This window comes from Sus scrofa, chromosome 13, assembly GCF_054392235.1.
Source record: "Sus scrofa isolate SSC_HxYL_T2T_F1_AM1 chromosome 13, Sscrofa_HxYL_maternal_Yorkshire_Landrace_v2.0, whole genome shotgun sequence".
NCBI lineage: Eukaryota > Metazoa > Chordata > Mammalia > Artiodactyla > Suidae > Sus > Sus scrofa.
In genome coordinates this window covers 91958610-91982220 of record NC_139395.1, presented here as the reverse complement: position 1 = coordinate 91982220, position 23611 = coordinate 91958610, and the positions used below count along the sequence as shown (strand labels likewise).

The following is a 23611-nucleotide window of genomic DNA, read 5'->3' as shown; positions in this document are numbered from 1 at the left end:
GTTAGAACCAACTAGGTCCAAGATGACAGAAGGTTCAAATTCCCAAGGACCTTGAGCCTCACTATATGCTCACTGTAATACACAGACACCATGACAGTTCCAGGGCTGACTATAAAAGGCCAAAAAGTAGGTAGGGACCCAATTCCTGGAAACTGCACCTTGGAATAATCTTCCCACTCATTAGCCTATGAAATTACCCAGCCTATAAAAACTACCCACCCCATATTCTGGGGTGTTCTCTCACCCTTTGAGGCAGACCTCATTCTGTCTATGGAATATGTATCTTCCGGGCATCTCTCATCATCTGAGACGGCTCACACTGTGTCTACCTCTCCCAATAAATCTACTTCTTGCCCTTCACTTTGCCTCTCACTGAATTCCATCTGTGCTGAGACATAAAGAACCTCAACTTCAGTTAAGTCTTAAGACCAGGTGTGTGATCTTGGGTTCAAGTCCCAATCTGAGTTGTGCAATTTCACCAATATACATGTTTTGAGAATATCAGAAGAGAGAGAAGCGTGATTCTGATATAAGGATAAGCATATAGATCAATGGAAAAAGAATCAAGTCTAGATATAAACCATTACATTTACGGTCAATTGATTTTCTTTCCACCAAAGTACCCAGTAAACGGTGGTATGGAAAAAAAAAAAAAAAACTGGACAAAATCTTTATGACTTTGTATTGGGCAGAGTTCTTGCATATTGAAGAATAAAAATGAGATCCATGAAAGGAAAAAAAATGATGAAGTGGTTTTGCAAAATTTAAGACTGCTGTTGCACTCAAATGCCACCACTAAGAAAGAGAGCGACAGACAAGGAAAGAAATATTTGCAAATCATATATCTGATAGAGAACTTGTATCCAGAATCCATAAAGAACCCTTATAACTCAAAATCCAACTACAAAATGAGTAAAAGAACTGGACAAACATTTCAGCAAAGAAGATATCCAAATGAGTTTAACATGTACATAAAAAGATAACTTAAATTCACAGGGAGATACCACTACTTTCCACTGAAATGGCTACAAATGAAAAAGACTGACAATGCTAAGTGTCAACAAGGATGTGGAGAATTTGAAGCCCTCAATTATATCTGTGGTAATGTAAAAGTATACAGTCACTTTGGAAAAAAATTTTGCAGTTTCTTAAAAAGTTATACATAGGAGTTCCTATTGTGGCTCAGTGGGTTAAGAACTCAAACTAGTATCCATAAGGATGCTGGTTCAATCCCTGACCTTGCTCATGGAGTTAAATAACCTGGCATTGCCATGAGCTGCGGTGTAGGTAGCAGACAAGGCTAGGATCTCGCGTTTGCTGTGGCTGTCACAGGCCAGCAGCAACAGCTCTGATTCACCCCCTACCTTGGGAACTTCCATATGCCCCAGGTGTAGCCCTAAAAAAAATAGTTATACATAAACTCATAAGTTATAAATAAACTTATAATGAAACCAAGCAGGACCTTTTGGGACCCTCCTAAGGAAAAAGCGTTTCTGTGTCCCCCATTTCTTTCTTCCTATTTATTTATTTTGTCTTTTTGTCTTCTGAGAGCCACACCAGCGGCATATGGAGATTCCCAGGCTAGGGGTCCAATCACAGTTACAGCTGCCAGCCTATACCACTGCCACAGCAACGCCGGATCCAAGCAGCCTCTATGACCTACACACAGCTCACAGCAATGCCGGATCCTTAACCCACTAAGTGAGGCCAGGGATCGAACCCGATACCTCGTGGTTTCTAGTCGGATTCATTTCCACTGAGCCACGACGAGAACTCCTCTTCTTTTTTAATTTCCAGTTTTATTCTATCAGCCATGCTCATTGCATGCAGAGGTTCCCAGGCCAGGGATCGAACCCAGGCCACACAGCAACCCAAGCCACAGCAGTGATAATGCCAGGAACTTCTGGCCACCCCCCCCCCCATTTCCAATTTATAGGAAAAATAATTACAGCCTCCTAGACTTCCCCAGAGTTCCAAAGGGCAGATTCAAACAGTTACTAATTGGGGGAGAGGGGAATGCAGAGAGAAACAATAGTGTAGCATATGTCCTGGGCCTGTTCTGATCTCTACCCCCCACCCCCCAACTTCACCCCCCCCTTCCCCTGGGATGTGCAGAGCAATCTGATACATATCTCTGAGTTCTTCTAAGGAACTAAGGCCCCCTCCCAGCTGGAGGATGGTAACTCCAGGCTAAGCACAAGCATGTGGACCCCAGACTGGTTGGAACAAGAAGGCTGATGACTGAGATTCCTGGAAACATCATCACCCTGTTACCTCACCACCAACCAATCCAAGCAGGATCACACACCCTGCTATTCCCCTCACCTTCCCCTTAAAAACTCTTCCCTGAAACCCAGGGTGGAGTTCAGGTCTTTGCCTGGCCCTTACAATAAACCTTTCTCCACTCCAAACTCAAACATTTCTGTTTTTTGGCCTCACTGTGCAGTGGACACAAGAACTTGGGTTCAACAATTAGACTCAATAATTCCACCCTCTTTTTTGGTGGGGGGTGGGGGAGCCATGCCGGCACCACGCCAGCGATCAAACCTGGGCCACAGTAGTGATCCGAGCCACAGCAGTGACACCACCAGGATCCTCAACCCCCTGAGCCATCAGGGAACTCCAACAACTCCACTCTTAAGACCCTATTCAGGGTTATGAAAACATGTCCACACAATGAGTTACATACAATGCTCACTCATAGAGTATTATTTACGATTGTCAAAAAATGAAAACGACCCAAATGTCCATCAACTAGTAGATGGATAAACAAAATACGGTATATCTACATAATAAAACATTGTCCACCAATAAACCAAAGATATCCAGTACAATTATTGCTAAGTGGATAAGCATTATGCTAAGTGGAGAGTCAGATGCAAAAACTGTAGAGACAGAAAGATGATCAGTGGATACCTAGGGCTGAGTAGAATGGGATCTTTTTGAAGGGAAAGATTCTAAATTGTAGATTGTATTATTATATGCTAACAATGGATGGATTTTATGGTTTGTAAATTACACCTCAATAAAGCTGTTTTACGAGTTCCCATCGTGGCTCAGTGGTTAACAAATCTGACTAGGAACTATGAGGTTTCGGGTTTGATCCCTGGCCTCACTCAGTGGGTTAAGGATCCGGCGTTGCCATAAGCTGTGGCATAGGTCGCAGACACGGCTCAGATCCCAAGTTGCTATATCTGTGGTGTAGGCTAGCAACTGTAGCTGCGATTGGACCCCTAGCCTGGAAATCTCCATATGTCACAAGTACGGCCCCAAAAGACAAAAAAATAAATAAAGCTGTTTTAAAAAAATAGAAGAAGAAGAGCGAGAGGTGTTCCTGTTGTGGCGTACCATAAACAAATCCAAATAGTATCCATGAGGATGGAGGTTCAATCCCTTGCCTCACTCAGTGGGTTGGGGATCTGGCATTGCCATGAGCTGTGGTGTAGGTCACAGGCAGAGCTTGGATCCCAATACTCAACCCCTAACCTGGAAACCTCCATATGCCGCAGGTACAGCCCTTAAAAAAAAAAAAAAAAAAAAAAAAAGAGTGAGAGAGATGACAACTAAGTCCAGTATTTAATACTGGATTGGATTATGAGAGGATAACTATAAAGGCCTTTATTAGGATCATTTGATAAAATAAGAATAAGGACCATGAATAATATTGATGAATCGAAATTAAGTTTCTTAATTATTACACTAGTTTAAATAAGAATGTCTGTATTAAGAAAACATACAATGGAGGAGTTCCCATTTTGGCTCAGCGGTAACCAACCTCACTAGTATCCATGAGGATGAAGGTTTGATTCCCGGCCTTGATCAGTGAGTTAAGGATCCAGCATTGCTGTGAGCTGTGGTGTAGGCTGCAGACATGGCTCAGATCCCGCTTTGCTATGGCTGCGGTACAGGCAAGCAGCTCTAGTTCCGATTTGCCCCCCAGTCTGGGAACATCCACATGCCAAGGGTGCAGCTCCAAAAGAAGACAAAAAAAAAAAAAAATAAGAAGAAAACATACAGTTAAGGATTTAAGAGATAAAGGAGGGAACAACAGTCTCCAATTTATTCTCAAATGTTTCAGGAAAACATAACTCAAGAGTTCCCCGGTAGTCCAGTGTTTTCTCTGCTGTGGCATGGGTTCAATCCCTAGCCCAAGACCTTCTACATGCCATTAGCATAGCAAAAAAAAAAAAAAAAATGTGCATATGGAGGAAAAAAAATGATTGCACAAACAGGCAAAATATAAACAACTGGTGAAAGTGGGTAGAAAACATATGGGAGTCCCTTTACTCCCCAGTGGGTTATTCCTAAAGTTCAAGTTTAAAGATTAAAAAGTAGGTTTAAGATCTACAAAACGGCTTCTCAAGCAACTTCAGCGCTCCCACTACTAGTAGAGTTTGGTACACAAAGTAAACACGTATTTTTCTGACTGATCACATGGGGCAGTGGAATAAAAACCCTCATAAGCGGGCAGACCAGGGGCCACAAGAACAGCTGGCCTGATTAGAAACAATGTCTGCCTGTCTCTGCCCTTTCTTTCCTCCCCTCCCTGGACACGCTGATCTGTCCCTTTTCTCAAGTTTCCATCTGGCAGTATCTCTCTCTCACCCCAGCCTCTCATACTCTTCTCTTACAATATACTTCCTACTTCCAATAATGCATTAAAGTTATTTTTTTGTTTCTTTGCCTTTTTTTCTCTTTAGTCTGTAAGAAAGCAGAAAGATATCTGAACTGGTGCTCACCACATATTTCTGAATGTTGGGATTTGGTGTGATGGCAGCATTCTCTTTTCTTTGTACTATAGCTTGAACTTTGTATAATGATCTTAGAGTATTTTAACAAAAAAAAAAAAGTTTTGCCTTTTTAAAAATTAGTGCTTCTAAGAAACCTGTTCATTTTAACCTTTTATATTACTTCCTCCTTGCTTTAAAATAAATAAAGTATGTATTTAAGTGCCTTTCTCTTCTGAATGATCTTTCATTTTGTTTTCCCCAGAGTGGCCTCCATGAGAGAAAAAGAAAACCCTCCCCACCTTATCTCTCTTGCTTTTCACCCACCCTTCATGTAAGCCCCAATGACACAGAAAGGAGCCCCAGGACACAATGAGGAAAGATAGGGAAGCTCTGACCAGGAAAGAGCTTAGAGAAATAAGCCCTGTACTCTTTTATTCTCCATTAACAGTTTCTCACCAGAAAGATGTCTGCATAGCCAGCCAAAGACTCTACTCCTTCTTGGATCCTGGCTCCCCCTGAGTCATTCAGTCCAATCACCGGAGCCCCAACTGTCATGGCTTGGTCCATGATCTGGGACAGCAGAGAAATCTTTTGTGAGACAACTGATCCTGCTATGAAAAAAAACATTTACAAAGCACCACAGTGGTTTTCTGGAAAATGTTCTGAGTGCACTTTTCAAAACAAGAGTCGGTAACACTGGCTTCATTCCCCATGATGACTGGCTATCTTCATATAAGTCAGAGAACCAGATGTTTCAAGTGCTGATTAAAGCCCCCAAGCACTTCCCATTAGCAGGGGACAAGACTGTTTATGGCAACCATTTCTACAGCCACAGGCCCAGGTTGTAAAAATTTTTTTCAGCAGCCAGTTTTGTTCCTGGTTACTCTTTTGAAAAAAAATGATAGCAGACAAAATGGTAAAGCAGTATTTTTGTGAAAGAAATGTAGAACCATCTATTTACCACAGGCACACAGGCAAGGACTAACCCTTTTTTTTTTTTTTTTTTTTTCCTTCCTCCCCAGTAGTCGAACCAAGGCATATGGAAGTTCCCAGGCCAGGGATCAAATCTGAGTCACAGCTGCGGTAATGCCAGATCCTTTAACCCACTGTGCCAGGTTGGAGATCAAACCTATGCCTCCGCAGTGATCCAAGCTGCTACAGTAGGATTCTTAACCCACTATGCCACAGCAACTCCCCTAGGCCTTTTACTTCTAATAAGACAGATTTTCCTCATGGGTCAGTATGCTAACAGTCCTTAAGAATTTACAAAGCACCTTCACTTCAAGTATCTCATTTAACCATCATAACAGAGGCAATAAAAAGAAAAAAAAGTTAGGAAGGTTTAAAAGTTAAGTGAGTGGCCCAAGGCCTCATGAGTAAGACAGGACCAAACCTAGAAGCCAGGTGTTCCCTTACAGAGGGAAGATCTGTTCAGCTACTAACAGTCAACTCTACCTTTAATTCCAAAACTCTCCAAATATGACCTACACTTATATTCATCTCCAGAGCATCTCCTCTAGCAGCATTTTTTAAATACTATCAGGTAATCCTTGCACTGCTCTTTTAGCACCTGGACTCTCCACCTAGACCATAGGTTCTTCACTTGGGGTCTTCAGAACCCTAAGGGGCCTGTAAAGAGATTTCAAAGAGTCGATGAACTTGGATGGGAAAAATTTACATCTTTGTAAACCACAGCAGTATTATAAATGCTTGTGACTTTCTCATTAACAGAAGCCATAGGTTTCTATGTCACACTGAAATGAAGTTGCTGCAGATATCCTGAATTATCATTTTCACTTATATCTACTTTGAAATTACAGCAGTTTATCCACTGCTAAATCTTGTTTTTTACCACATGAATAAGGAAGCATCATATTGAAAATGTAATTTTTTGGAGTTCCTGTCATGACACAGTGGAAACAAATCTGTGGCGCAGTGGAAATGAATCCAACTGGGAACCATGAGGTTGCGGATTCAATTCCGGGCCTCACTCAGTGGGTGAAGGATCCGGCATTGCCGTGAGCTGTGGTGTAGCTTGCAGACTCAGTTCAGATCCAGTGTTGCTGTGGCTGTGGTGTAGACCGGCAGCTATAGCTCCGATTCAACCCCTAGCCTGGGAACTTCCATATGCCATATGTGTGGCCCTAATAAATAAATAAATAAATATTTTAAAAAATAAAAATGTGACTTTTTAGTATTTTTAATTCTTTGTAATCCTATGTATTTTATTTTGTGCATGTACAAAAATGAGAGTCCAGGCTTCGCCAGCCAGCCAAAGGGATCCATGCTACAAAAAAATGTTAAGAACCTCTGCCCTGGACTGAGGGCACCCTTCAGGGCAGCTCCACATCTTGCACACCTCTGCACTATCCCTCATACCCGACTCAGTTATCTTGTACCCCAACTATATTCAATATGCACCATGTGACTGATGTAAGTACTGAGTTTTTCTCAATATTAAATACTTACCTTGCAGATCTTTTGGGCATGGGCTCCAGACAGACTGCCTCCAAAAACGGTAAAATCCTAAAAAGAAAACAGAGGGTTAAGGATCCGGTGTTGTCACTGCTGCTGCTGCGGCTCAGGTTTGATCCCTGGCCCAGAAGCTTCCACATGCCACAGGCAAGGACAAAAAAAAAAAAAAAAAAATTAATATACAGTGACTCGTTAGGATATGAAGAGCCAGGAAGAGAATGAAATGGAAAATTCACATATAAAAGTTTTTAAAGGATTTTCAGAAGTGGAAAAGTCTGACATATAAATTATACCACAGAATGAATAGTGAGTAAACTATCTTAAAAGGAGTTCATGTAATGAAAAGAGCAAAAGACCTAGTATTTGTCTACAAAAATGACTTGTAGCTCTGAGGAAAGGAAAACTTTTCATGCAGAAATAACCCAACAAATCAGACTCTATGATGTCAAACAGGCATTCCTGTGACTAGGAAATATTTGATATTTTGACAAAGGAGGTGAAAGAAGTGAATGAGTCCTCATTGCCTCCTCTTGCTTATGGATTTTCATTACCTCCTGATATAAAAAGCTTCTTGTTGCAATGATCTCCTTCCTAAAAGCCCCTCAAAAAGATAGTGGGGAATTAAAAACAGATTCAATCTAGCAGGACAAAAAAGGATGAGGAAACCACAGCAGAAGAGACTGATCAAAGGAAGGAACTGAAAGCACAAGAATATCTGACTTGGAGCAAATGAAAGCCTCTACACCTGCAGAGGGAGTAACCACGGGAGGGAACAACCAGGAACCACAGAAAGTATGGCGGTATGCAGACTGATAGGAAGTCTGTATGAGCAGCAGTTAGACCCCACAGGGACTCTTCTTCACTTCAAGAGGAGAAAGGAGGTTTACCCTCTAAAGACACTTAACCAGCCGGGTTCTGGAGACACAATTACCAGCTGCAAAAGGCAGTAAAGGTGAGGCTGAAAACAAATGAGATTAGGAGCCTATACACTGACTGAGAAGCCAGTGCTGGCCCCCTCTTTCCCCCGCCCGGCCCCCGGCACACCTGCAGCCAATTATCCTGCAAGAGTTGGAGCCTTCTCTGGAAAAACAGAAGCTCCCCGCCCCCAGAAAAAAAAAAAAAATGCCTACTGATATTACCATCTGGGGGATCACTACAGAGAAACTGGTTCATCACACCTCTCCCCCAGTATCCTTCAGGGCCTGTTGTTTCACATGCCCCATTTTCCCTAAAGTTTTCCTCAATCCAGGTGTGATCTCCCTTTGTCCTGAGCCCACAGCCAGCGCCCACCTCGCTCACTCCATCTGCGACTACAAGCCACTCCTATTCTGCCCCATTCTATCAACTACATGATTAGCTTCTTCAGGGCCAGAAGAGCCTCAGTCATCTCCCCCTCCCTCCCACCCTCACCCATCACATAAGAGGTGCTCCAAAGTATTGATTCAATGAATTTTTCCTCTTAACTGTTATCAGAACTCTGTGCCCAGAAAGCACAATAACCTTCTTTGTTCCCACTACCTAGTTGCTCCTTCTGTACAAATTTTTTTTGCCTAGCTCTCATAAACTACAAAAAACAGAGATGATTCCTTCTAGTTAGGCATTTGGTAGACCCACTTCTAACACAGTTTTAAAACATTTCAAAAGTACTTCTATTAGCAAATGAGTCCTGCCTAAATAAATTTTAAAATAATCAAGTATAATTTAATATCAAGTCCAGAAAACATTCTCAGTTCCTAACCAGGCTCTATACCTTTAAGATCTGTGAAAGAGGAGTTCCCGTAGTGGCGCAGTAGTTAACCAATTGGACTAAGAACCATGAGGTTTTGGGTTCGGTCCCTGGCCTTGCTCAGTGGGTTAAGGATCCAGCATTGCCGTGAGCTGTGGTGTAGGTCGAAGAGGCGCCTCAGATCCCATGTTGCTGTGGCTCTGGTGTAGGCCGGTGGCTACAGCTCCGATTAGACCCCTAGCCTGGGAACCTCCATATGCCGTGGAAGCGGCCCTAGAAAAGGCAAAGAGACAAAAAAAAAAAAAAAAAAAAAAAAAAATCTGTGAAAGAAACTAAATATTTAGAATTATTTACATATTTCTATCTGTGGGGAAGGGGAATCAAACACCAATTAATATACAACATGTTCTTTGTGTTCGTTTTCTACTGCTGCTTTAACAAATTACCACAAAGTCAGTGGCATGAGACAACACCCATTCATTACCTTACAGTTCTGTGATTTAGAAGTCCTACACAGGTCTCACTGGGCTAAAATCAAGGTGAGCAGGGCTACGCTCCTTTCTGGAGGATCCAGAGGGGAATCTGTTGTCTTATCTTTTCCAGCATCTAGAGATGATCGATCTGCTTTCCTTCTTTCAAGACCCCCATCCTCCACCCTCGAGCCAGCAAGCAGACCAAGTCCTTCTCACACATCATTACCGTGCCCTGTCCTTCTCCCTCTCTTCCGCTTTTAAGTACACTTGTGATTACAGTAGGTTCACCTGGCTCACCCAAGCTAATTTATTTTAAGGTCAACTGATTAGTAACATTAATTCCATTTGCAAGCTTCATTCCCCTTTGCCAGGTAAAACTACATATTCGCAGGTTTCAGGGATTAGGGTTTAGACATCTTTGGGGGACCATTATTCCGCCTACTACATTCTCCTATGGTCTCTGTATGAAGAAGCTATGCTTGTCTTGATACAGTCTAACAAAATTTATTTGAACACTTTCATGAAAGTCCAAAACTCAAGGGCCTGTGGTTCCGAGAGTCAAACCTGTGTCCAAGCTGCAACCACTGCACTCTCAGGCCCACAGGCTTCCCAGGACAAAGCTGCCCTCCAGGCACACCCCTAACCTGCCACGAGGACTCAAGCCCACACAGACAAAGTCTTGGTTTCTGGGACTTCTTACATGACTCCTGCTCTACGCTCCTCCTCCCTGAGAAAAAATACACAGTATAATACTCTGGACATATGAACTGAAAAACAAAGTAATTCCTTCATCTGTCTCAGCTACAGGCAAGTTTTCATTCCCCAGGACTCTTTTTTTTTTTTTTTTTTTTTCCTGGCTTTTGTTCTTGGCTCTGTGCTCAAAAAACTCAGCCAATTAGAGTATGAAATACCTGACTGAAGACATAAACCAATCTTCCATTGATTCGGCCCCGTCCAGTGACAACGCTGTCTCCAGGAAACTACCAGAAAAATAGAAAAATGTTAATGATAGAAGATCATATAAGAAAAGGAATGTGTGTACATTTATGATTGGGTCTCTTTGCTGTACAGCAGAAATTGGCACAACACTGTAAATCAACCATACTTTACTAGGAAAAAAAAAAAAGAGAGAGAGAAATAAAGGTTAAAAAAAACCCAGGCATTCCCATGATAGTTCAGTGGAAACAAACCTGACTAGCATCCACAAGGACAGCGGGATAAGAATCCAGTGTTGTCGTGAGCTGTGATGTAGGTCACAGACATGGCTCAGATGGCGAGTTGCTGTGGCTGTGGTGTAGGCCGGCAGCTATAGCTCCAATTCGACCCCTAGCCTGGGAATTTCCACATGCCAGGTGCGGCCCTAAAAAAAAAAAAGACAAAAGAAAAAAAAACCCAAAACACTTCTTTTAATGGATTTGGCAATTATGTCCCAATGAAAAACACCCTCCCCACAAAAATCCCCACCCCAATTCCTTAAAATTCAATATGAATAAGGAACATGAAGGACTCTCCCCTCTCTTTCCTCAGCTCTGCAACAGCCAGCACTGAGCTACTGCTTTACCAACAGAAGAAATTGTCTTGGGCCTCAATTTCCTTCCTAAAAGCGGAATAATTAGGAGACCCCCAAGGTCTGACACTACCAAATGCTCACAGGAGGGAGAAGAATGTATAAGGAAACACAGCAACATCTACAAAGCCACAAATCTTAAAAAGGCAAATTTATCATTTTGCTTGGAATTCTCAGAGTCATTGTGTGGCCCATAATGACTCAAATGGAGTCAGCAAGTTTGGTGCCAAGGTTACAAATCTTTGATCACAGACTGAAAAAAACTGACCAAAAGTGAGTCCAAAGAATTCTGGGCACCATGGAGAACACCCAACTGAAGGAGCAAAGTGTCAGTGACTGACCTCCAAAACTCCAAAGCATAAAACTGATGTCAAATAACCGAGTCAGGAGTTCCGTCATGGCGCAGTGGGTAACGAATCCAGCTAGGAACCATGGGGCTTCGGGTTCGATCCCTGGCCCTGCTCAGTGGGTTGAGGATTCAGCGTTGCCATGAGCTGTGGTATAGGTTGCAGACGTGGCTCGGATCCCGCGTTGCTGTGGCTCTGGCGTAGGCCAGCAGCTATAGATCCGATGAGACCCCTAGCCTGGGAACCTCCATATGCTGAGGGTGCAGCCCAAGAAATGGCAAAAAGACCAAGAAAAAAAAAAAAAAAAACAACCGAGTCAGAGGCACCTTGCACAAGGTATAGGCTGGCTACCCATATTCTTCATCTGCAGACAAAGGTGAGTGGGAACCGGGAGGCCCCAATAGTGCTTCTCAATAGGCACTTTGAGAATTCCAGGGCCCCACCCTTGAAAAGTTTTCAATGTATCCTGAGTCCTGGAAGAACTTCATTTGTCTATTGGGTAGGCCAGCAGGGCCATAGCTGCTACGGGTAATTTGTAGGCTTGTACCACCACTGTGAACAGATACCTTATTCTTGTCAGCAGCCATTCCAAAATCTGCACATCTGTGTTCCACAAACATGTCACTCTCAATAAAACTGCCGGGGTCCAGCAAGAGACTGATCCGTTCTCTGGCCGTTAGCTTTCCCTAAAATGCAACAAAAATCACTTAGTGATGTCATGGGAGGGCCAGGAGGGCTGATTTTGCCTCCGCCCCATGTGAAAGCCTATATTCCATCATCCTGCCCAAGAGACAAGAGTTACCAGTAGAATTAAGCCAGCAAGGATACCAAGGCTGCTCCAGGAGTCACTAACGTGGAAGGCAAATAAAAGAGTAGGAGGGAAAGCCGGAGAGACGTGGGGGTAAGGAGAGCCTGACCTTGGAACAAGGTAACTAGTTCCATAAACATTACTAGAGACCTAAGGAGCAACAAAAAGAAGAATGGAGAAGCAGGAGGTGGAAACCTAAAGCAGGCTTTGTGAAGGGTCTGAGGCTACACCCTCAGGTTCACAGGCTTTTTTTTTTTTTTTTTTTTTTTTTTTGCCACACCTGTGGCATATAGAAGTTCCTGGGCAAGAGACTGAATCAGCACCTCAGCAACGACTCAAGCTGCAGACAACTCAGGATCCTTAACCCCCGTGCCACAGCAGGAACTCTCATAGGCTTCTTCTAGGGAACCCCACAAAGGCTCCCTTCGCAAGGGTCCAGCCCCAAGGACACTTCTAGGACTACTTCCTGGTTCATCTCCTGCCTCCCCCATGGGGGCCCTGCTTAGGGACTCTATACCTGACTATGACTCTGTAATACACAGACAAAACCACAGCAGGGAGTGGCCAAGTAGAAAAGAAGTGGGACAGACGGTGCTAAAGAACTTACTTGAGAGGAGTTCCCTTGTGGCACAGCGGGGTAAGAATCTGGCGTTGTCAATACAGTGGCTCAGATCATTGCTGTGGCTTGGGTTCCACCCCTGCCCAGTGAACTTGCACATTCCATAGACACAGCCAAAGGGAAAAAATAAAAAATAAAATAAAATAGGAGTTCCCGTCGTGGCGCAGTGGTTAATGAATCCGACTAGGAACCATGAGGTTGCGGGTTCGATCCCTGCCCTTGCTCAGTGGGTCAAGGTTCCGGCGTTGCCGTGAGCTGTGGTGTAGGTCGCAGACAAGGCTCGGATCCCGCGTTGCTGTGGCTCTGGCGTAGGCTGGCAGCTACAGCTCCGATTGGACCCCTAGCCTGGGAACCTCCATATGCCACGGTGCGGCCCTAGAAAAAGGCAAAAAGACAAAACAAAAAATAAAATAAAATAAAATACTTCTCGGAGAACTTGACCAACCAAGAGGCTGCACTGCTTAGAATCCCAAGATCTTAGACCAAGTCCATAAGCCTGGCCCATGGGGTAAAAAAACACCTCAAACCAGCTGTACTATTCCATCAAGAAAATAGCTTAAGCAGTTCCTGCTGTGGTACAGTGGGTTAAGAATCCAACTGCAGGAGTTCCCGTCGTGGCGCAGTGGTTAACGAATCCGACTAGGAACCATGAGGTTGCGGGTTTGGTCCCTGCCCTTGCTCAGTGGGTCAAGGTTCCGGCGTTGCCGTTAGCTGTGGTGTAGGTCGCAGACGCGGCTCGGATCCTGCGTTGCTGTGGTTCTGGCTTAGGCTGGGGGCTACAGCTCCGATTAGACCCCTAGCCTGGGAACCTCCATATGCCGTGGGAGCGGCCCAAAGAAATAGCAAAAAGACAAAAAAAAAAAAAAAAAAAAAAAAAAAGAATCCAACTGCAGTGGCTCGGGTTGCTGCAAAGCTATGGGTTTGATCCCTGACCCAAACATTGGGTTAAAGGATCTGGCATTGCCATAGCTGCAGCTCCAGTCCCAGCTGCACCTTGGATTCGATCCCCGGCCCGGGAACTTCCATATGCCACGGGTGCAACCGTAAAAGTAAAAGTAGCTAAAGCCAGTGAGTTCGTATTAAAACAAAAAGTCAATCCTACACACTATTGTGTAAAATAAAATAAGTTTTCAGGAATGCAATTTGGAAATATACTGTCAAAATTGTTTAAAAAATATTCATCCCTTTTGACCCAGTAAGTCCATTTCTGGGAATCTAGTCTATGGAAGGAGTCCAAACATTGTGTAAAAGGGGGTGGAGTGGGAACTTTAAACCAAGTAAGCCTCCTAAGTCAGCTTTGGCAAAAGAAAGTTTCTGAAGGCTGCATCTAAACCCAGTTAAGAGCAGCCTGAAAATGGGTGGGGTGATGTTCCAAGGAGGACTGAGCCACGGGACCCAACAGAAAGAGTGCAGGGAGCATTGACAGGCCTTTCCAGAGAAGGATCTAAATTTCCCCCACTCCAGACATGACCACCCCATGGGAGGAAGGGAAAGCACTCCTGGACCACACTATCAACCAAATTTACATCTCACTCCCAAATGTGAAAAAGGAACTGTTACTTTCAGGCTCTGGTCAAGTGGGTATTTACATCTAAATCAACACTCAATTTAGACTTAATAAAGAGCTGGTGCAAATCTCACTGGAAGTTCCTGTGGTGGCTCAGTGGTTAAAGAACCCAACTAGCATCCATGAGGACGTGGGTTCGATCCCTGGCCTCGCTTGGAGGGTTACGGATCTGCCATGAGCTGTGGTGTAGGTGGCGGACACAGCTCAGATCCCAAGTTGCTGTGGTTCTGGTGTAGGCCGGAGACTGCAATTCGACTCCTAGCCGGGGAACCTCCATATGCCGCGGGTGTGGCCCTAAAAGACAAAAAAAACGGAAGAAAAAAAAAAAAGAAAGAAAATCTCCTCACTGAAGACTCCACCTCCCCGCTGAGCTTGTGTGTTATGCCTCAGTGCCCTTCACCTCTAGGAATTTCACTTTCCCGCCGCCAGGTTGGTTATTTAACTCATCTAGCACATCGATCCATACTCATATGTGTCTAGGATGCATTGAGTGAGCCTCATTTCAAGTGCCAGGTCACCCATCTGGGCCTCAGTTTCTTCTGCTACTAAATGGCCTACGAAGCATATCTCGACTTAACATATGGGCGGTTAGGAGTTCCAGTGGTGCAAGTGGAAACTCCTATAGGAATGCCAGTTCGAACCCTGGCCTCGCTCAGTGGGTAGGGGAACCGGTGTTGCCAAGAGCTATGGTGTAGATCGCAGAGGGCTGAGATCCAGAGTTGCCACGCCCTCGGTCGGCAGCTGTAGCTCTGATTCTAGCCCTACCCTGGGAACTTCCACCCTACCCTGGGTGCCGCCCTAAAAAGCAAAAAAACGAAACACAGACAGTGGGCGGCAGTGCCTCAGCTGCTCACTCCAGCCAAACCCAGAGAGCAACCTGAGCAACATCCCCCCCCCCCAAAAAAAAACATGCTTCAGCAACACGCCTCTCCTACTCCACAGGCAGCTTGATGCATGCTGAGACCCTAAAGGCATTCAGCTGGCCTTCCGAGGACATAGTTTCCCCAAGTTCTCTGCGCACACCACACGGCCACCCCAGGTGAACGTGAGTTTGCCCATATAACTTCCCTGTCAAATGCCTCGATTTTCCTGCTTCCATAATGGAGCAAGAACCTACCACCACTCTTCCATGGGGCATGAGAAGAACAAGGTGTTTTTTTTTTTTTAATTAAGGGCCTATCATTGCTTCACTCTTATTCTAGTGAGATTGCGAGGGAAGAATTACTATTGTTTTCTATTTAGTATAAATTGACTTCTAGGGAGTAAATTTTCCAAAAGTTCACAGCTGGAGCCCAGCCAGGCCCACCTAAAATTCCAAAGGGAAAGCAGAAAGTGACGAAGAACAGCAATGCTTGTCCTGGTTTTACGTGTCTCAGCTAAAAGCCAAAAGGTTCGCAAAATTAACATCCTCGGCCCCGCCCCGCCCCTCGCGGCACCACGTGGATTGGCTGGGAGGCCCAGCCGCGGACACTGTGATTGGTCGCGAATGTCGGGGCGGGCTGGCTCGGGCCCCCTCGGGACTTACTCGCTTATGCTGCGAATCAATGCGGCGCTGGCCTCCTCCCAGCAGTGCGGCCTGACGCTTGTTCTCGATGCGCTCGTTAACTGAGACAGGCTGGGTGCACAGACTGCGCACCCCGGCGTGGAGACTTCTCACTACAACGCGGAGCCTGGCTCGGGCCGCCGTCACGCGCACTGCCGCCGCCATTTCTGCTGGACCGGCGCATGTGCGTCAAGTGTGGGCGCTGCGGCATTTGCGCCTGCGCAGCATCGGCGGGAAGTAAGTAGCCTGTGGGCTGGACTGCGGAGCGCAATTTGGAAAAAGGCTGGAGGCCAAAGAGCGTGGGTCCTGAGACTGCGCTAGGGTGTGTCATCGTCAGAAGCGCGGGCCTGGTCAACCGCAAGGCTGGGCAGAAAAGAGACTTTGCCCTTGCTTTTCTCTGGCTACCTAGACCCCTGGTTTTGTTATCCCACCGCCTCCAGAAAATGAATAGAGTTAATCATTTGTTGAATACCAAGTGTTGCTTTAAGCATTTACCTGTATTAGCTTATTGTCCTGATTTCGCAGCTGAGACAAATGGAGCACAAAGAGATAGAATGATTTAATCCAGCCAGGACTAAAGATGTGGTTGAACCAGATTTCAAACACAGATATTTTACATAATACTTACTGAGCACATGGCTTAAGGATCACTGGAAAAAGCACGATGGAAATGCAAACTTCCATATTCTCAGACTCAATCCCAGACCTAATAAGTCAAATTCTAGAAGTGCGGCCAGCGATCTGTTTCATCACATGGCCTCTAGGTGATTTTAATGCTTGCTCCAGTTTGAGAACCACTTCCCTAGGGATTTAGAACTGAACTGTTGGGAGCTTGTCCATCTGTTTTTCCAGCTAAGAGGCAGCTCTTCAAGGCAAAGAACAAGGTGTATATTTAACATTCTTAGCCACAAAAAAACTGCTAAAGTTGATCATTAACCCCGCCAAGCTCCAGCTCACAGCCAGGACCTTCATAAAGTCCAAACTCTGGCCTGAGACTTTAACATTAATACCATTCAATTCAGCAAACGTTTTTGATCAGCTACTATGTGCCAAAAACTAACCACAGTACTTATTACTTTCATGGAGTAGGAATTATTCACCTAGACACTAGGGAAGCAGAGGGTCTAAGGCTTGAAGTCATTTGACTGGACAAAGCCTGCCTGCACCTCACTAACTGGGTATCTATGCTCTTGGCCCTACGTTTAGGGCCCTACCTTAAGGACCTCCCCTTCCCCCAACCTAGAGAAATAGACAAAGGACCGGCATGGTAGCACAGGGGTCAAGGCAGGTGTGTCAAGCAGAGTTATCTCTGAGAAGGTAACTGTATCCCAAGACTAATGGTATGTTCAGATTCACACACATGACTGTGTCCCCAGCTTGGACGAAAATAGTGGTAAATGAAGCTGAAAGGCAGTAATAGAGATAAGTGTGTGAAGAATTTTGCCATGTTCAGAAATTGGGACTTGATTTGGGCTGGAGCACTGGGACTCCTTTGTCCGAAGTTCCTTTGCAGGTTCCTCTCCTGTGGCACATCTCACACCCTAGTAACATTGTTTGGCTCTCTCCCAGCTGGATTCCCAAGCCAGAGGGCAGGACCTATGGCAGCTTGCTGACCACTGTGGACCTTGCACCTGGAACAAGTCCCAACACATAGGAAGCCCTCAGAATGTATTTGTAGAATTGAGTTGAGCTTGCAAATAGGCAATTGCATGTGTCTTGGGAGGTTTTCTCCTACACCTGTGCGTCCTTCCAGGCTCTGCTCAGGTAGCATCTCCTCAAGGTAGTCTACCCTGATCGTCCCTCTACCTAGTTAGGGAAAGTATTGCTCCCTCCGGAAGCAAGAACTTTTTTTTCTTATTGGAGTTTGAATAACCATTGTTTAGCAGAAAGCCCAGTGCAGGAGGGATCCATAAACAACTATTAGACTGAACCTGAGTGTTCCCTCCAGGTAGTTCTCCTTCCCTCCCCTTCTTTCTCCTCCCATTCTTCCTCCTTGCTATTCTAGCGCCCCACCCATAGGTACTCAATACAGAGTTCTAAAGATCTATAATTTCATTTCTTCTACCTCAGATGCAAGGCCCAGAGTAGGGTAGGTGGAAGGAGAAGGAGGAGGATTGAACTACCCAGAAGTTGCGCTTTTAGAATCCTTGCATGAGGAAGTTCCTGCTGTGGCTCAGTGTGTTACGAACCCAACTGGCTAGTATCCATGAGGATGTTTCTATCCCTGGCTTTGCTCAGTGGGTTAAGAATTTGGCATTGCTGTGAGCTTAGTGTAGGTCACAGACGTGGCTTGGATCCTGAGTTGCTGTGGCTATGGTATAGACCTAGCAGCTGCAGCTCTGATTCGACCCCTAGCCTGGGAAACTGCATATGCCATGGGTGCAGCCCTAAAAAGAAAAGAAAAAAAAAAAAGAATCCTTGCATGGTCTGGGCTATTTTCCTGTCCCTAGTCCCCCTCACCAGGTTACTATGTCTGAGTTACTTCTCCATTTCAAGACACAAGTCACCCTGATTTGGTTATTTCATCCTTCTCAGTGACTACTGTCAGCAAAAAATGGGTGAAATGGAAGGAAGGAGTAAATTTGGATGAGGTCACAAATATTTGAGATGGAGTATTAGTCTGGTTCCTCAGAGAAGCAGCTACCGAGAGGGGAATTAAACATGTAAGAAACCAATGAGGGGACCACATATGAGAGAACATGGGGCAGCACCTGGGAGAGGCTGGGAGACCCATCAGTCAGACTGCAATGCAAGTCTGACCTCCAGTCAAGGACAGAAGGTGAATGGTAGCTTTTTAGACTATGAGGCAAGTTTAGGGAAAGTTCAGCAAGGATGTCCAGGAGTCCCGAGCCTAATGTTCCTGCCCCTGATTGGCTAGGAGCGGCACATGAGAGACGTGGCCTCAGTGCAGATTCGGCAATGAATTTCAGAACAGCTGGAATGCTCAGTAAATCACTTAGTGCAGTCAAGGTGTTTTCTCACCTTAGACAGGTTTGTGAGGATAGGAGTAAAGAGTGTTAGAGAAAATTTTGGAGAGCAGCTGCCACCCATGTGGGAGAAGAGGATTTTTAAGATGTTTCTTGTGCCTTATGAATATACTTCTCCTTTAGTGGTTTATTTTAAAAATTGAAGAAAAAAAAAGTACTTCGAATTCACTCCCCCTCCCCACCAAAACATGTTTCTTTGACTGCTGAGGTTGGGTCATAAGAGTCCTGTTTTAAATTCCAGTTAAAATTGTTGTTAAGACATTAAGCCAGAGTTTCCTTGTGGTGCAGTAGGTTAAGGAGCCAGCATTATCTCTGCAGTGGCTTGGGTTGATGCTGTGGTGTGGGTTTTATCACTGGCCCCACAACTTAACTTCAGCATGCCACAAGCGTGGGGGTGGGGGGAGTGGTAATGTGAACCTGGTTTTCCCCAAACCACACACTTTTTTCAAGCTGTCCTGGAAAAGCTTCATCTTTTCTGATTTTGGGGGCTCTGTTGGAAATAAGCAGAACTGGCCTATCCTTTTTTCCAGACACAATTCCACATGGTTGTTCCACCATTACTGAGTTGCTGTTCTTTTGAGGTTTTTTTGCCATCTGTTGGTACCAACTTTAAGCATTCCCTAATTTCCACAACACACCCTTCCCTCTCTTCTGGAATGTTTGTGTCAGGCTCTCTCTTTCCCTTTTCCCTGCCGTATTAATCAGGGTTAGGGTTCTCCAAAGAAATGGAAATATATATACATATATATTTATAATGAGAAATATATATATTTATAATAATAATATTATATATATATAATGAGAATTGGCTCCTGTGGTTATGGAGGCTAAGAAATCCCACTATGTGCTGTCTGAAAGATGGACCAGAACAACAGGCAAGTAAAAATATAAAAGACATGCAAATTGGAAAATAAGTAAAACTCACTACTTGTAAATAAAATACATATAGAAAACACTAAAATGCAACCAAAAAAACACAAGAACTAAAAAATGAATTTAGCAAAGTCGCAAAATACAAAATCAACATGTAAAAATCTGTTGCATCTTTAAACTAATAATAAATTATCAGAAGGAGAAATTAAGAAAACAACCCATTTAGAGTTGCATCAAAAAGAATAAAATACTGAGGAATAAATTTAACCAAGGAGGTGAAAGCCCTGTACATTGAAATGATAAAATGTTGGAGTTCCCATCATGGCTCAGCAGAAACAAATCTAACTAGCATCCATGAGGACTCAGGTTCCATCGCTGGCCTCGCTCAGTGGGTTAAGAATCCAGCATTTCGGAGTTCCCGTCGTGGTGCAGTGGTTAACGAATCCGACTAGGAACCATGAGGTTGCGGGTTTGGTCCCTGCCCTTACTCAGTGGGTTAACGATCCGGCGTTGCCGTGAGCTGTGGTGTAGGTTGCAGACGCGGCTCAGATCCCGAGTTGCTGTGGCTCTGGCGTAGGCCGGTGGCTACAGCTCCGATTCAACCCCTAGCCTGGGAACCTCCATATGCTGCAGGAGCGGCCCAAGAAAAAGCAACAACAACAACAACAAAAGACAAAAAAAAAAAAAAAAAAGAATCCAGCATTTCCATGATCTGTGGTGTAGTTCACAGATGCAGCTCAGATCTGGCTTTGCTGTGGCTGAGGTGTAGGCCAGTGACTACAGCTTCGATTCTACTCCTAGCCTGGGAACCTCCATATGCTGCGGATGAGGCCCTAAAAAGGCAAAAAAGAAAAAGAAAATGATAAGATGTTAATAAAAGAAATTGAAGACACAAATAAATGAAAAGATATTTCACACTCATAGATTGGAAGAATTAATATTGTTAAGATATTCATACTACCCAAAGCAATCTACAGAGTCAATGCAATCCCTATCAAAATTCCAGTGGCATTTTTTACAGAAATAGACCAAACCATCCTTAAATGCCCCCAGATTGCCAAAGCAATCTTGAGAAAGAAGAACAAAGCTGGAGGCATCATGCTCCTGATTTAAGACTTTATTAAAAAGCTATAATAGGAGTTCCCTTGTGGCACAGCAGGTTAAGGATCTGGTGTTGTCAATGTAGCAGCTCGGGAAACTGCTGTGACACAGACTTGATCCCTGGCTGGGGAACTTCCACATGCAACAGGCACAGACCCCCCCCCCCCAAAAAAAAGTATAGTAATCAAAGCAGCATAGCATTTGCACAAAAACAGACACATAGATCAAGAGCCAAGAAATAAACTCACTCATAGATATCCAGTTAATTTACAATAAAGGAACTGAGACTATACAACAGGGAAAGAACAGTCCCTTCAATAAGCAGTTTTGGGAAAACTGGGTAGCCATATGCAGAAGAAATACTAGACCACTGTCTTACACCACACACAAAAATTAACTCAAAGTGGATTAAAGCTTTCAGCGTAAGAACTGAAGCCATAATACTCCTAAAAGAGAGCATAGGCAGTAACCTCCTTGACACTGGTCTTGGCAATAATTGTTTTGTTTTGTTTTGTTTTGTAGGGGCCCAACTGCTGCATACGGAGTTTAACAGGCTAGGGGTCAAATTGGAGCTGTAGCTGCCGGCCTATGCCACAGCCACAGTAACACTGGATCTGAGCCACATCTGTGACCTACACCACAGCTCACAGCAACGCCAGATACATAACCCACTGAGCAAGGCCAGGGATCGAACCCTCAACCTCATGGTTCCTAGTTGGATTTGTTAACCACTGAGCCACGACAGGAACTCCCACAATAATTTTTTTTTTATTTGACACAATGCCAAATGCAAAGGCAACAAAAGCGAAATTAAACAGGGACCACGTCAAACTAAAACACTGCTGCACAGCAAAAGAAACAATCAACAAAATGAAAAAGCAACCAATGAAGTGAGAAAATGTTTGCAAATCATATATCTGACAAAGGGTTAATATCCAAAGTATATAGAGAACTCATATAACCCAAGAGCAAAAAATAATAACAATCTGATTAAAAATGGATAGAAGACCTGAATAAATAGACATACCTCCAAAGAGAATACAGAAATGCCTAATGTGTGGGTACATGAAAAGATGCTCAACATCACTCATCATCAGGGAAATGCAAATCAAAACCACAATGAGATTTTAGCCTCACACTTGTTAGAATGGCTATTATCAAAAAGAAATTTCCCCTGTAGCACAGAGGGTTAAGGATCCAGCATTGCCACAGCTGTCATAAGTGCAGCACAGGGATCAACTGCATAACCAGGGATTTAACCAAGGAGGTGAAAGACCTGTACATTGACAATAATAATATGTTGGAGTTCCCATCATGGCTCAGCAAACTAGCATCCATGAGGACTCAGGTTCAATCCCTGGCCTCACTCAGTGGGTTAAGGATCCAGCATTGCCATGATCTGTGGTGTAGTTCACAGATGCAGCTCAGATCTGGCATTGCTGTGGCTGATCCCTGGCTCAGGAACTTCCACATGCTTCCATTGCGGAGGGGACAGCCCCCACCAAATGTACAAGAAATAACAAGTGTTAGTGAGGATGTGGAGAAAAGTGAACACCTGTCCACTGTTGTTAAGAATGTAAATTGATACATCCACTGTGGAAAACAGTATAGAGTTTCCTTAAAAAAACTAAAAATAGAACTGCCATATGATCTAGCTATTTCACTTCTGGGTATTTATCCAAAGAAAACAAAAACACTAATTTGAAAAAGTATATATACCTCCATGTTCATTTCAGCATCATTTACAATAACCAAGACATGGAAACAGCCTAGGTATCCACCAATGGAATATTATTCAGCCATGAGAAAGAATGAAATCTTGCCATTTATGACATCATGGGTGGAACTTAAGGATATTGTGCTAAGTGAAATGTCAGGTAGAGAAAGACAAATACTGTATGATCTCACTCATATGTGGAAACTTAAAAAAAAAACAAAGCCTCAGATTAGTAATTATCAGAGATGGAAGGGTAGGGAGGTGGGCAAAATTGGTGAAGGAGGTCAAAAGGTATAAATTCCCAGTAATAAAATTAATGCAATAGGGATGTACAGCATGGTAACTATATCTAATAATACCGTATTATATATTTGAAAATTGCTAAGAGAATGATCTTAAAAGTTATCATCACAAGAAAAAAACTAACTATATATAGTGATGTATGTTGACTTGCTGTGGTGACAATTACATAGTATATTCAAATATAGAAACTAATATAATGTTACATGTCAATTATACCTCAATTAAAAAAGAAAGCACTCTAAAAAAAAAAAAATTAAAAAGCAGTTCCCGTCATGGTGCAGCAGAAACAAATCTGACTAGGAACCATGAGGTTGCAGTTTCGATCCCTGGCCTCGCTCAGTGGGTTGAGGATCTGGCACTGCCATGAGATGTGGTGTATGCGCAGACATAGCTCGGATCCTGCGTTGCTGTGGCTGTGGCTGTGGCATTGGTATATAGCTCCAACTAGACCCCTAGCCTGGGAACCTCCATATGCCATGGGTGCAGGCCTAAAAGGACAAGAAACAAAGAAAAAAAGAAAAAAAAAAAGCACTCTGGGGAGTTCCCGTCGTGGTGCAGTGGTTAACGAATCCGACTAGGAACCATGAGGTTGCGGGTTCGATCCCTGCCCTTGCTCAGTGGGTTAACGATCCGGCGTTGCCGTGAGCTGTGGTGTAGGTTGCAGACGCGGCTCGGATCCCGCGTTGCTGTGGCTCTGGCGTAGGCCGGTGGCTACAGCTCCGATTAGACCCCTAGCCTGGGAACCTCCATATGCCGCGGGAGCGGCCCAAGAAAT

The 23611-nt window shown here is 44.1% G+C and overlaps 2 protein-coding genes across 4 annotated transcripts in view; both read right to left on the bottom strand.

The window, feature by feature from the left end:
- PCCB (propionyl-CoA carboxylase subunit beta) overlaps window positions 1-16050 on the bottom strand; it is a 97502-nt gene extending 81452 nt beyond the window's left edge. For 2 of the 3 annotated variants that reach the window (XR_014822312.1, XM_084986641.1), the window contains exons 1-5: window positions 15838-16050; window positions 11885-12004; window positions 10316-10384; window positions 7200-7256; window positions 5187-5300 (exon numbers count right to left, since the gene is read on the bottom strand). Coding sequence is in view for 2 of the 3 variants with exons in the window: in XM_084986641.1 (XP_084842767.1) it covers window positions 5187-5300; window positions 7200-7256; window positions 10316-10384; window positions 11885-12004; window positions 15838-16020 (543 nt within the window). In the remaining variant the exon portion in view is untranslated. 3 annotated transcript variants of the gene reach the window in all.
- IL20RB (interleukin 20 receptor subunit beta) overlaps window positions 1-23611 on the bottom strand; it is a 991209-nt gene that overhangs the window by 743107 nt on the left and 224491 nt on the right. The gene's annotated exons all lie outside the window — the stretch shown is intronic.